Below are 13,027 nucleotides of genomic sequence, written 5' to 3'. Positions count from 1 at the left end.
ATCCACTTGCCTTGTCCTTTAGATATCCTCTTCACTGCACACTGAGATCGAGAGTGAAAAATCTAGGAACAAAGCAGCCATGGTAGTGACCTTCACTGTTTACAGGAAATTTTTTTTCACTTTGACAGCTTAATCTGCAAAATAGGAGAGAAAGTTATCCATGCACCTTGCTCTACTAGAAGTCAATCTGAATAAAGAAAATATGGGAAACTTCCTAAAATTTAGGAAGTAGGGAGAATTCAGTAAACCTGCAGACAGGCCCGTTACAAGAAGCTGGCTTCTCTTATGCAAGCTGCTGTACAGCTCACTTCGCTGCCACAAGCACCAGCTGCTCTCTTGAGGGCAGGGACCTGAGGCTGGGTGTGAACATGTGAAATACATGAATTCCCCTTTTCTACAGGCAGAAAAAAAATTCTCCCCACTAGTTAACACACACAAACACATATACATATACACACACATGTACGTGTATACAGACATATATAACTCTATTCAGCTAAAGGCCAAGACAGGAGAATAAACAAGACACTTGAACTGCCCCTTAAGTACAGGTCAAAAGGAAGGAACCATTGTAGATGGAAAAATGCAGAGAGAAACAATATTTGTATCCCCACAGGGATCTTCTCCTGCCCAAATATAAGCATCATCATTAGTGCCAGAGGACCTCCTTTACCTCTCTGAGCCACTGCATACCACAGATGACCGAATGGGTTGCTCCAGGAGATCCTCTCTGAGAGAAACCCACAGAGCCATGCTGGATACAGAGCCACCAACTCCATATCCCTCACCCAAGGAGCTCAGCAAAACCCCATCATCTCCCCACCTAGTACTCCACCTCTCTGTAAAATACCTCAGCTATCTTGGGCCAGAAACAGGCAGATGACACATGCACACATTTTTCTCTTGAATGTGGAATATATACAGATATATCGCACCTCATCTAATGCCAAACCAAAATCAACACCTAAAAGAACAGTCAGCTCATTAAAACTGAGTCCAGGTAGGAGAAGGAATCCTTCAAAACCTATTACTTGTGTAATATCACATCTGCTGTTGTTGCTGAAAACTCCTGCCCTCAAACTAATGAAGCACTTCTCAGCTTTTGGGTTCTTTGTTCCTCCAAACAGGATTTGTTAAAAAAAAAAAAAAAATTGGCAGAGTGGAGCCTGCACTAATATATCTTCTCATTTCCCTCCTAGTAAAATGAACGACTGAGGACTAAAAATCAAAGCAGGTGTTCTGCTGCCACCACATGGTCATAAATAGAGCTGGACAGAGTTTTAAGATAAAACAAAATGTTTATGCTTCTTCAGAAGACAACAATTCATTGAGCCTATCATTTTTATTTATTTTCTTAACTCATCTCCAGTTGTGGGTATTCATACCAAATCCATCAGATAACTAGTTCCCAGCCCATCTGGTAGGTCTGCCCTGCAACCAAGTTGGAGAAAAAAATTTCAAGGTTCATCATGCTCTCAGATCTGGGGTACATTCACCAAGCAGCCAGCAATGCCAGAACTGCTCAGCTCCCTGCTGTCAGACACAGGAAATGTGGATTTGGCTTCTGGCTCCATCCCATGGAGCTTCTTGGCCATCATGTGTGGAATTAGAACTGGAAATGTTTTTTTTTCTTTCTTGGGGTGTAGAGGAGCAGCAGAGCAATTTGCTACTCCATTCTTTCACATGTCTAATCAGTAATAATTTTTGCCAGTCTCTGTGTATTTTAGAGGAGCAGTTTTTTTTCTCAACAGCTCTTAAAAATACCCAAATGACTAGTTAGCCCGTCTCAGAATATAGGCTTCTGTAAAACCTCATACAGTTCCTTCTACTGTAAAGTTCAGCTCAAAATCTGAAAAACAAATCACAGATGGCTGCTCTGAAAACTCAACAGCAACACAGTCATCTTGGGTGGGGGGGGGTGTCTATCCAAATTTATTTCTCTTTTTGTGGAATGTGAACAACTTTGTGAGATACTGATTTAAAAAAAAATCTGTAAATGAATCGTGGAAAGTTTCCAGTATTTTTACTTTTTTGTGACAAATATTTCCAACAGCCAGTTCTCTTAGGAGTCACTTCCAGCCTTTATTAATAAAGAATTACACTGTCTGTGTTCTAGCCAAATCATTGTTTGGGGATGTGAAAAACACCATCGTTGAGGCATAGAAGTGACAAAAGGTTGTATTTTCAAAATAGTTAAAGAACAAGTCTTGTGACGATTCAGCTATATACCATAAAGCAGGTCATAATTAAAACGTTTATTGTCTTTGTATGTCATGAGAATTTCATGATCCTATAGCTTTATACAACTTAATAGATTAAAGATACTGCCTCAGGCATTTAGTAGGCTATAGCATTAGTCCTTGTCTGACATCAGTGAAGTGTAAAATGGATTAGTACATGGAACATGCTATTTATATTGGAAAGGGTCTGATTCCCATTACAATATCTACCTCACAATGTACTTGCCTCTTTGTCCCTCATAATTCACCAACCACAGATACAATTGTATATCATCCTGTCTCCAGTCTGCCTTAGAGGGAAAGATTTTTGAGATAGGAATATTGAAAAAACATTAGGATCTATGAGATAACCAACTCATCTGCTTTGGGATGGGTTGGCTGTGGAGTCCACACTGAGCTTCCTGTCTAACATGAAAGGCTACATTCAACATTATCATCTGGGGTGACTGTTTTCAGCCATCATTGATATTACTTGACCGGAGTTTAAGAAAAAGCTGGCCACAATAGTAGTCTGTTCCAGAAAGACATTTATTGCAACACAAATAACTCATTTATTTCACCCTAAACCACTTCCATTGACATGTGTCAGTGCTTTATCGTGATGGTTTTGACCTCAGTGAAGAACTCATAGGAATCCTTTGCTCCCTCCCTTCCTACACCTGAGGCTTTCATCCCACCAAATGGCAAGTTCAGGTCTCTAACAAGCCAGCAGTTGGTCCACACCAATCCAGACTGTAGTCTTTGGGCCACCCGATGAACGCGGCTCACATTGCTGGACCATACAGTGGCTGCTAAGCCATATTTGACACCGTTGGCTCTTTCAATCACTTCCTCTTCTGTATCAAACGCTACCACACATGTTACAGGACCAAAGATCTCTTCTTGCATGCAACAAGATTCATCTTTGATTTCTGTAATAACTGTGGGCAGCATGAAATATCCTTTCTGGTTGCCAGCTGGGAGCACCAAGGAATCCACTCCCTCTCCGCAGAGGATCCTGGCTCCTTCGGCCTGGGCTTTCTTCACATAGTTCCTTACCTGAGGAAGCAGCAGTAAAATGTCAGTGCTAAGACACAAAATTCTGAGACTTCATCCTTCCAACCTGGGTAAATAACAGGAGTCCAAGAATACATCCAACTGGGTCACACCGCCTTTTCTTCCCTCCTAATCACCGAGTCATTCCCTAGCTTTTGTTGTTATATTTCTGTAAGCATAAGGCCGTGTCTCTCTTGCTGTAAAAACAATTGTTCTCTAAATGCTTATTAGCCTAGTAGGTAAAACTGTTGCCCCTTCTCTACTTCTTCTACATATTCTCAAAAGGGTAGGACCCCTGGTGAAAACCAAAGTGGGTCCCAGAGTACCCCTTGCTTCTTCCAGGAGCTTGGGCAATTTCTCATACACTCTGGGCCACGGTTTGTTCACTCACTTCAAGAGATCAGTTATACTTTCCTATCTCATAGTCAGGCTTGTTAAATGTTTACATGCCACTAGGATGATGAAGCCATGAATGCTATAGAAGATCCCATCAATAAATAATTAAGGCTGTTTCCATGTCTGCTGCTTGAATGGCATACTACCTTGAACATATAGGACATGCTATTCATCTACTTCTGCTGGTTTGAAATCATTGTATAGTTTCTCTCCCTATAGAAACACCATAGACATATGACTTTTTTTTCTTCTCTTTTTCTTCTTTTTACTGCCTTGGTAAGATAGACTCAAAAGTCCTCTGTGGTGCCACAGAACATGAGAAACTCAAGAAGTGGGCGTTTTTCTACCAAAATAGGCCTGGAGGACCAACTTAGGCTTCAGAAAGGAAGACAAAGTTTTGGCTTCCTCTTTCACTCTGAGGTTTTTCAGTCTGTTTCTTGCTCATACTAATTGTGTCAGGTAGTTTTAGGATATGAGTATGTTCTCCTGGACTCTGGCTGAGTCCACAAAAACTCATTTCATATAAGCCACTAAAGCAAACTCTGTTTAGCTATGCATTGTCTGAGCTGCCCTCTAAATACATGCAATTCTGAATTCCTGCAAACAGTCCTAGATAACTGTTTTTGTATTCCCCAGCATTTGCCAAAGAATAAGATGTAAAAATGTTATATTCATTTCTCTTATTAGGCAAATAGGTGAGCACAGCAAATGCAATATCGAAATCCATGAAAATGCTGCTGTAAAATGGGTCAGTTTAAGCTTAGGATTTAGACAATTGCTTCACAATTGCTGTTTGCCATTTAAAATTATTTTCACACACAGAGTTGATTTTATCCAGAGTAATCATGTGATGCCAGACTACTGGCAATGGAAACTAACAACAAGATACCTTATAACAGCTTTGAATCATAAATCACCAAAATTAACCTTTGAGAATATGTGGACCTTGTCCTCGACCTCTGAAATCACCTTTTGTAGCCCTCTAAAAGATAAGGTCAGCTAAACTTCATGTACCATCACCTTTTCTAGATGCTCTTTACTTATTAGTGCTCCCACGTCAACAGCAGGATCTGAGGGGTTTCCAACCTTCCACTTCTTAGTCTCTGCTACAAACCTCTTCAAAAACTCATTATATATGCCCTTCTGAACAAAAATCCTGGAGGTGCAGAGACAGATCTCACCCTACCAAAAAACAAGAAAAACAACAGTATCTGTTCACATTACCTTATATTATTGACGATTACCAGTAGTTACTTCCCAGAAATGAGACTTGTGTCCTAAATCCTCAGGAGGGGGTGTCTCAATTTATTTCCAGCTTATCAACTTGCAGCTAGAATTGTAAAACACCTACTTCCTTGAGGGAATATACAGTGTTATCTATATGAGAGGCTAACGACATTTTGTTACCTTCCGATAGCCTCGGAAGAGCATATTCTTTATTATTTTGTTTCCCTGTTTCTAAGAAAAAGTAGATAATTTCATATTTTTCTACTTACGGCTTGCTGACAAGACAAGATCTTAAAACAGACCTTGACAATTTAGGATGTAGATTCAGAGGCATGTGCGCACACACAAACACGCGCGCGCACACACCCCTCCTGCTGTAAGCACAGTTCAGAACGGGGAGGTACCTGGTTGGCAAAGCTGGACCTCACTGTGGCAGGGATGCATTGGTTCAAGTCAGCGTCATCAAAGATGAGGGCGGGATTCTTGCCTCCCAGTTCCAGGGAAAGCTTTTTGCAGTGAGGAGCACTTTTCTCGGTGATACACTGGGCCGTGAGCATGCTTCCCGTGAAGGAGATCAGTGGCACATCGGGATGACAGACAATAGCTTCTCCCGCCTTAGAGCCCATTCCAAACACCATGTTCACCACCCCATGGGGTATTCCTCATGAGAAGAAAGGCACAAAGTGACCATAACTTCTTCTTTGCTCTGGGGTATTCAATTCATTGTGTTTTGTCTTTGAAGTTATAAAGTTACTAATAGTTCTAGAGTGACAAAGATTAACCCTTAACTTGCACAGTAGCTGAAATACATGATGTTTAATAACTTTGGAGGGCATGGTTGAAAGATAAAAAACTATTTCATTGATCTGTCACAGCTGCCTGATATCCATCATCAGAGGTTCGTTTTTTAGTTATTCTGTGTTGGGGCAAAAGCAGTTATCCTCCAAATTTTTCTTAATAGTTCCTGTAGACCAAATACAACATTGACACACCAACCAAGAGCTGATTCTTGCTCTCTCAACTCTCCTGTGGTTCCCTGTGCTGGCACCACAGATGTGGGAAATCCATATGTGGAATGCAGGAGTGTGGAAGGAGACACACAAAGACTTTTCATAAGATAGTGGAAAAAAATCGGAAAAGACTGGGGATGGGGAGATGGAATAGCATGAAGACAGGGACAGCATTTTTAGTTCTCCGATGCAATATTCAACTACAGTAACCATCTTTTCTCAATTCTTTGCATGCTTTCTGATTTCTACAGCAAACTTAGTGCACAAATAAGCAGACCCACCCCAACCATAATCCCTAACACAAAGAGACTTACCCGCCTTTTCAAAGAGCTTACACATCATCCAAGCTGTGACAGATGTCATCTCACTTGGCTTGGCAACTACAGTATTCCCACATGCAATGGCAGGAGCTATTTTCCAGGTCAACAAGTATAGTGGCAAATTCCAAGGACTGATTAAACCAGCTACATAGCAAAAGCACAAAAAATAAGAGTTCAGTCTTATTGCAACAGAAAATTTGATTCTCTAACCTCAATTATAAACCAATTATAAACCAATTGAGATTTATGAGGGGAATTTGGCTATGGCTTTTACATCCATACAATTGTGCAAGAAATCCACAGCCAAAACTATTCCTCATAAACAATAATTTAAAAAGTTTTGTGTAAATGATCCTGAAGGTGATCAACTGTACCCTCTAAGTGAGTTTTGCTGCTGTTTTGGAGCGGAATCTTATCTTCACAGTTTGCTTTTTAGTGTTTTCTAGGAACATTAACACAAGGCTAGCCACTCAAACTATTTACATCAATTAGTCTGTGGTAATATCCTGTGCACACTCTTAGCCAACAGCAACGGTTAAGGCAGCGTGAGTTAGCTCAGCCCACTCTTTCTTCTGTTGTTCTTCACAGCTTTTTTCTTCAATCTAAATATTAAAAGAGTATCCATAACATACTGTGCGTATTTTCCTGATAAATTTTAGCCAAACTGATTAATGCACAAATTGCTATTTCCACAAATTGCTGAATCACTAAAATTTGTTCAGTAGCTGCCTTCGGGAATATTTTTGCCCTACATATTTGTAGGAAATACTGAAAAACAAGCTGTGACTGACAGGTGTGGCTGCTCATAAAACTCAATTCTTTGATGTTTGACTGAGCAGACACAGGAACGGAGCTTCAGAACTTGAGTGACTTTTTAAATGAGAGCAATTATACTAGAAGTACTCACGTTCTCCATTGCTCACGGAAACTGTTAAAAGGGTCCTCCAGCTTAGCCAATTTTATTTTTAAGAATAATTCAAATAATGATTTGGAACGTTCATATATAATCGTATAAAATATATAATAACATAATCATGAATTCATTACTTATGCTGAGCACAGTGACTTTATCTCTGAAGCAATAGCAACATCTAGTGGCTGACTTCAGCAATTCCCCAACTAAAAAAGTTTCAAACATCTGTCTACATGCCAGACAGGCTGTAATGTCCAATTGCACACTACTGCTCCCCCAAAGCCAGGAAGGATTTAGCTATCCCAGCAGAAGTAGCAGCAAAGGTTCTGAAAATCCCATCAATCCACAGCACTAATGCATACTTATGTACACAGGCATATATGCACAAAATACAAGAAAAATTTTGAGGGTGGGAGCTACTGGGGAAAAAAAAAAATTTTAAGGTGAATTATCCAAGTAGCATAAATTATTTTACATTAAGTTGCTCATGCTTTAGCAGACTGGCCATATTTAGCATGAAATCCAGAGATAGTAAAAGTTAGCTTTGGAAAAGTCCTCTTTCGTTGTTGAACTCTCCTCAGGGCAGACACCCTATCAACCTTTTCAGCACTTCAGAAACGCCATACCAATTCCCACAGGTGTCCTCGAAGTGTAATGCAGGCAGCCCATGGCTACCATCTCAGTGCACTCTGTCGTGTGGTGAAGGATGGAAGAGGCGAAGAATCTGAAGTTGTACACTGCCCGAGGGATGTCCACTGTCCTAGCAAACGTAATAGTTTTGCCTGAAACATAAACAAGCACACTGTCTTATCTGCTGTATTATCATAGGCAGAAAATAGCCCATCTGAACACCACTGCAAACAGTGCTTTAAACTGTGCTCTGAAAACTACAGCTTGCGTGTTTTTGGGGAACTGCCTTTTGTTCTGTGCCCAAGTAATCCCTGGCACAGTGTAGTCATACGCCATGACAACAGCTTCCCTGTACTACTGCATTATAAGTAGATAACAATTGAAGTCAACATTTAGAAATTCTGAAAAGCAAGCCTTAGACTACCACAGAAATACAAAATCAGTGACAACTTCTACAAAATTAGTGCACATCAACTTGAAGTTGCACCAACAGTTCACACTATACTAAAAATGAGGATCAGACCCTCAATTTCAATAATCAGCAAGGCATTCATTTTCTCAAAATTTATCTGAGATCAACAATTGCAATTTTTACCCTGATCCTTTGACTCCGCTTGTGCAAATGCTTCCAGATCATGTTCAATCAGGTCTGCCAGTTTGTTCAGGATCTGAGATCTTTCTAATGGACTTTTTGAGGACCAAACTGGGAAAGCATCTTTGGCAGCTCTGACAGCAGCTTCCACCTAAAAAAGTGAAGCAGGAATGGTGAATATTCATGGAGGGCTTTAGAGAGAGCATCAAACAATCAGCAGATCAACTCATATTTGAGAGGTTACTAATGCAAAGCACATTGTTCAAACGACTAGCTCTTCAGAGTTGTGGCTGTTCATAGCTTCTCCATTTTCTTCTTCTCAAGACACTGTCAATAATGTTTGTTAGGTTATGGGATAGGGTTTCTCTTCTTGATATTGTATTTTGCTATAACTCTTGCTTTTCTCTGCTTTGCAGTAACTTGTGGGCAGCCCTCTAGGCCTGGAGCAGATACCAGATGGGTCAGCTGACACCAGCAAGTGCTACCGGTCCGAACCATTCAGAACCTTGTTTCTCACAGGGGGAGCGCAGGAATCTGCCAAAGGCAGTATGCAGCCACAGTCCAAAAGGTCACAGCCAGGTCTTGCCATATAAGACCTACTGGGCAACAATGAAAGTATGGGGATAGGAGAAGAGAAGGAGTAGACTATGCCCTGCTAACCTTTCATTTCGTCTCCACTTCTGCCCAGCTGGTTCAAGAAAGGTCTGAGAACACATTTATGGAATAACCAATCAGAAACATTTTTATTCTTACCCAATCACAGCTGGAAACCCACTAATGCCCTCACAGAAAAAAATATGTTCCTTTCTAGACTCTTGGAATCTAGATGTTTATCTCATCAGGTATCTAACAAAGTCTACAGATATGAAAGATTATCATATGCATTTATATAGGTGCATACCAGTCCTGCCAGTATTTTGCCTGAGATGTATGTAACTTCTGCCTAGGCTTTCATGGATTAAAATTTACCAGAAAGTTCTCTCCCTGTCAATCAGTTCTTCTGGGCTCTTAAATGAAAATTATCTGGATCTACTGATTTACAAACTGTTCCTTTTAGATGTTTACCAGTCTCTCAAATTACTAAAGGTGGTCACTAACACCCTTCCATATTTTAATTAACTGCTCTATTTCCCTATTTTTGCTTCTTACGTATCACTTATTAACAGCCTCCACTAACATATGCATCAAGGTGGGCTTTTAGTTTAAGCTGTTTTCCTACTTGGTTTCTCATCATTTTTATTTATAAATTTCTTCAGTCTTGGGAAATCTTCCCTGGTCAGTAACTAAGAGGGCATTGATGCAATATAAATTAGATGATTCTGGCCTGTTACTAATGTTGTCACATCACTGGTTCCTATGCAATCACCAAATATTCCTTTCCATCAGTTCCACAAATCTGAATTCCAAAATTGTTCCTTCACATTGTGACAAGCGCCACATAAACCAACATAACTGTAGATACTCCAGTGATGTCTCCCTTTACTGAAGGGGGCACAAAAGTTCAAGTAGGTGGAAATTTTTTTCCTCCTGCACATCAGGCTTTATAGTCTACCTAAAAATAAGAGCCAGAGGTGGAAGGACAGAGATACTGGTGTGGAGGCCAAGGCGGGAAATAAACCAACATACACAAGGTCACAGAGATTACTGGCCAAGCCCAGAAATCCAGACTCTACTCTTTCAAACCCAGTTCAACAACCTACAGCTCAGGTGCCAAAGCCTGCAGGCCATCAGCCATTGAACAGCTGGAGCAGGGCCAAAGCTGGTCTGCAAAAGGGGACCTGCAGCATATTGAGCGAGTCAGGTATGAATGGCAGGAGCTCCTGGAGTCTGGTGCCCTCTGACTTCTACATGCAGCAGGAGGGAGAAGCTCCTACCTCATATAGAGGCAAGAGGTGACTGACCCAGGCAGAGCTTCCCAGCTCTCAACAGAAACTCAGTGGAACACATACCTACAACCTTGTAAAGAAAAATATGATCTGGCCCACTACCCTGAAAAGGTTCACCCTCTAAGCATCTATACCTCCCCTACTAATTAACTTGCTCTTCCACCCTTCCGTCATTAGGTGCCATTGTGGTGCTGTGTCTCATCTGCTTTCTTCTTTGTTGCCTCTTTCACCTGGTGCTGCATGCTTCAGAAGAGGGCTGATATGAAGTTAAGGCTATCTGCACTTTTAACCCTCCAGCAAGTTTTGAAGCAGGGGGAAAATGCAGCATTTTCATAGACAGCAGAAGAGAAAATTAGCAGAGCAAGGAATGAGGTGGTAGCAGATTGATCCAAAAAGTAAGAGGAGAAAAATAGAGATTTGTACAGAAGGACTCAGAGGGAAGACAGGTTAAACAGTTACTTAGTTTGACTAGCAGAAAGAAGCAAAGAAAGTCAAGCCATAAAGAAAACATGCATGAGAATTGAGCTATAAACTTGTGTGTCTGAAACGCTTCCTCCTGCTTTCCTCTTTTGCACATGAAAGACTAAACACCAAAGAACATACAATTTAGAACTATCATAAAAGGTTGATACTAAAATACATTATACATTACAGATTATACAATAGTGTTCTCAGGGTATTCTGTTTGTTTTTCTGGTGTATGATGCAGAGGAGTAAGATTCTTTAAAGAGAGGTTTGCCAGGCCTACTTAGCCATCACAAGCCTGCGTTTTGGACATACAGGGCACCTACTTAGGCTGCTTTGGTGCTGGCTTTCTGGAGCTCAGGACATCTGTCTAAGAGATAAAGTAAAACCCCAAAAAACATTGTGGTGGAATTCTATCACTGAAATGGCCAGTGCAGCAGACCTCGTTTTAAATTCTGGGGTCAGCAATGGATTCTGACTCATTCCTATTTTGCCTCCTACTTTCCACTGAAACCAACCAAAAAGATCAACAGGACACCAAGCCTTGCTAGAAACTATCAGCCTGAGTGCTTTGTTGAACCTAGCCCTCAATACTTATTTTGAAATCTCTAGATACCCTCTAAAAAGTATGTGATTGCACTTTAGCATATTCCATCAGCCATCAGTGGATATCAGCTCTGCAGAGCCCTCCCCTTTTCTGTGGCTGACTAAGGGTGGGAGTAAAGCACTCGCTGACCTCATGGATGTTTAAATTGAGTTCCAGATCCCACGCACAAACCACTAACTTAGAAAGCTAAAAGAAAAAAGTCATCATTCTTTACATACCTGTTACTTTATGTATATTTGGACTATAGTCCAGAATGGCCAGTAGCCTACGTTTGTTAGGCTGTTCTGGCATTCTCACAAATCTCCCATTTTAATGATTCTGCAAATGAATAAACAGCAGATTTGCACCTGCACATCAAAGAAAAGCTTTTGCAGGCATAATTAGTGTTGGAATGAACTTACACAAATGTATTCTAGCAAATCTAACCTGTTACACTTTAACCCTTGGTCATCAACATCTAGCAAATATTTACACAACTGAAATTACAGTGCAAAGGTTTCTGCTGAAAGAAGCAAAAAAAGTGGTCAACAAGACTGAAATGCATGCGAAGGGAACAAGCACACACAGTAACAGCTTGTTTAAAAATTATTTTGAAAATGAAACAATGCTGGACACTACCAGCCAACACCTTCCAAGCCTTTTGTATGATCTAACCTTTTCCAGTCATTTCTCCCCACACTGAATCTCAAACATTACATTAGACACACGCTTTTTGGTCACTTAGAAGTAGCATCAATGAAACTGCAGTTCCCAAAATGAATGACATGTTGTCCTACCTCACTTGAATACATATAAGGTACCAAGAGACATTCATCCCACTGGGCAGTACAGGACTAAAAAACATTGCATGTCTTCTATTGATTGATGAAGAGAACAAGCTACATTATAAAGGAACGTACACTCATTGCAGCCAGTTCCTCACTCACACTTAATATCCAGCTGCTAATTTCAAAAACAAAAAGGACTGGAAGGTTTCGACCATACTTTAAGGAAGAGCCAACAAGACAAAATCCTTTTAAATGACAACAGCAAACAATCAGGACACTAGGGTAGAACACGTTTGCTTGCATACAGTGGCTCTAAGTTTGTTCACAGAAGAGACCAATAAACCAATTTTCTCTGTTCCAGAGCTGTTTATACCTACTGCCAACGCAAGTATTCTTGGTAACCTGTGTACAAGACATCTCTGTGTGAGCTGAAAGAGCTACACTGAAGTAACTGCAGCTCTGTTGATTTACACCAGCTTAGGACTCAGCCTGTAACTTTCTAATTGCAAAATGTAAAAAATTAGAGGTATTTGCTGCTGCAGCAATAAATCACCAGACATTAAAATACAATCAAGAACTTATTCATTTAAGTGTTAAGGGTTTAGATGTTTTCCCAGTCTCTCACCTTTCACTCTCTCCCACTCAAAACATTCACATTATTTGTATTTAACATTCTCTTTTTACCTTTTTGTACATTTGGATAGTACTCACCTCTTCTTTGCCACTGTCCGGCACCCTGCAGTAGACATCTCCTGTTGACGGATTATAGGAGTCTATGTAGGAGGAACAAGGAACAAATTTGCCAGCTATAAAGTTTTCCAGCACTAAAAGAGTCTTTGAGGAAGACATTGTTAGCAGCTTGCTTTATCTATGATTTTTTTCTAAGAGGTGTCAATTTGGATTAGTAGTTTTGTATTATTTGCACTGCTAGTTTGAACT

The 13,027-nt window shown here is 40.5% G+C and overlaps 1 protein-coding gene across 2 annotated transcripts; it reads right to left on the bottom strand.

Annotated features, from left to right (window-relative positions):
- Positions 1–2,309: 2,309 nt before the first annotated feature.
- On the bottom strand, positions 2,310–13,027 carry ALDH8A1 (aldehyde dehydrogenase 8 family member A1). Of its 2 annotated transcripts, XM_013958944.2 has the most exons (7): positions 12,800–13,027; positions 8,367–8,514; positions 7,768–7,923; positions 6,223–6,372; positions 5,303–5,559; positions 4,692–4,853; positions 2,310–3,278 (listed from the first exon to the last, which is right to left on the bottom strand). In XM_013958944.2, exons 1-7 carry the CDS (start codon positions 12,935–12,937, stop codon positions 2,826–2,828), a joined length of 1,464 nt encoding a protein of 487 aa, XP_013814398.1. In that variant the 5' UTR covers positions 12,938–13,027; the 3' UTR covers positions 2,310–2,825. The 2 variants fall into 2 exon arrangements, with proteins under 2 accessions (XP_013814398.1, XP_067149794.1); XM_067293693.1 differs by lacking the exon at positions 4,692–4,853.

Source organism: Apteryx mantelli, chromosome 3, assembly GCF_036417845.1.
Source record: "Apteryx mantelli isolate bAptMan1 chromosome 3, bAptMan1.hap1, whole genome shotgun sequence".
NCBI classification, from domain to species: Eukaryota; Metazoa; Chordata; class Aves; order Apterygiformes; family Apterygidae; genus Apteryx; species Apteryx mantelli.
Note: the sequence above shows the minus strand (reverse complement) of the source record. Positions and strands in the feature narration are given on the sequence as shown.

What these genes read in the sequence shown, in the direction of transcription:
- ALDH8A1 (XM_013958944.2), bottom strand. Translation starts at nt 12,937, where the DNA reads ATGTCTTCCTCAAAGACTCTTTTAGTGCTGGAAAACTTTATAGCTGGC. An exon ending in CGGACAGTGGCAAAGAAGAG is followed by an intron (nt 8,515 to 12,799) that starts GTGAGTACTATC and finishes TCACTTTTTTAG; the next exon opens with GTGGAAGCTGCTGTCAGAGC. An exon ending in GGTCCAGCTTTGCCAACCAG is followed by an intron (nt 4,854 to 5,302) that starts GTACCTCCCCGT and finishes GTTTTTTGGTAG; the next exon opens with GGTGAGATCTGTCTCTGCAC.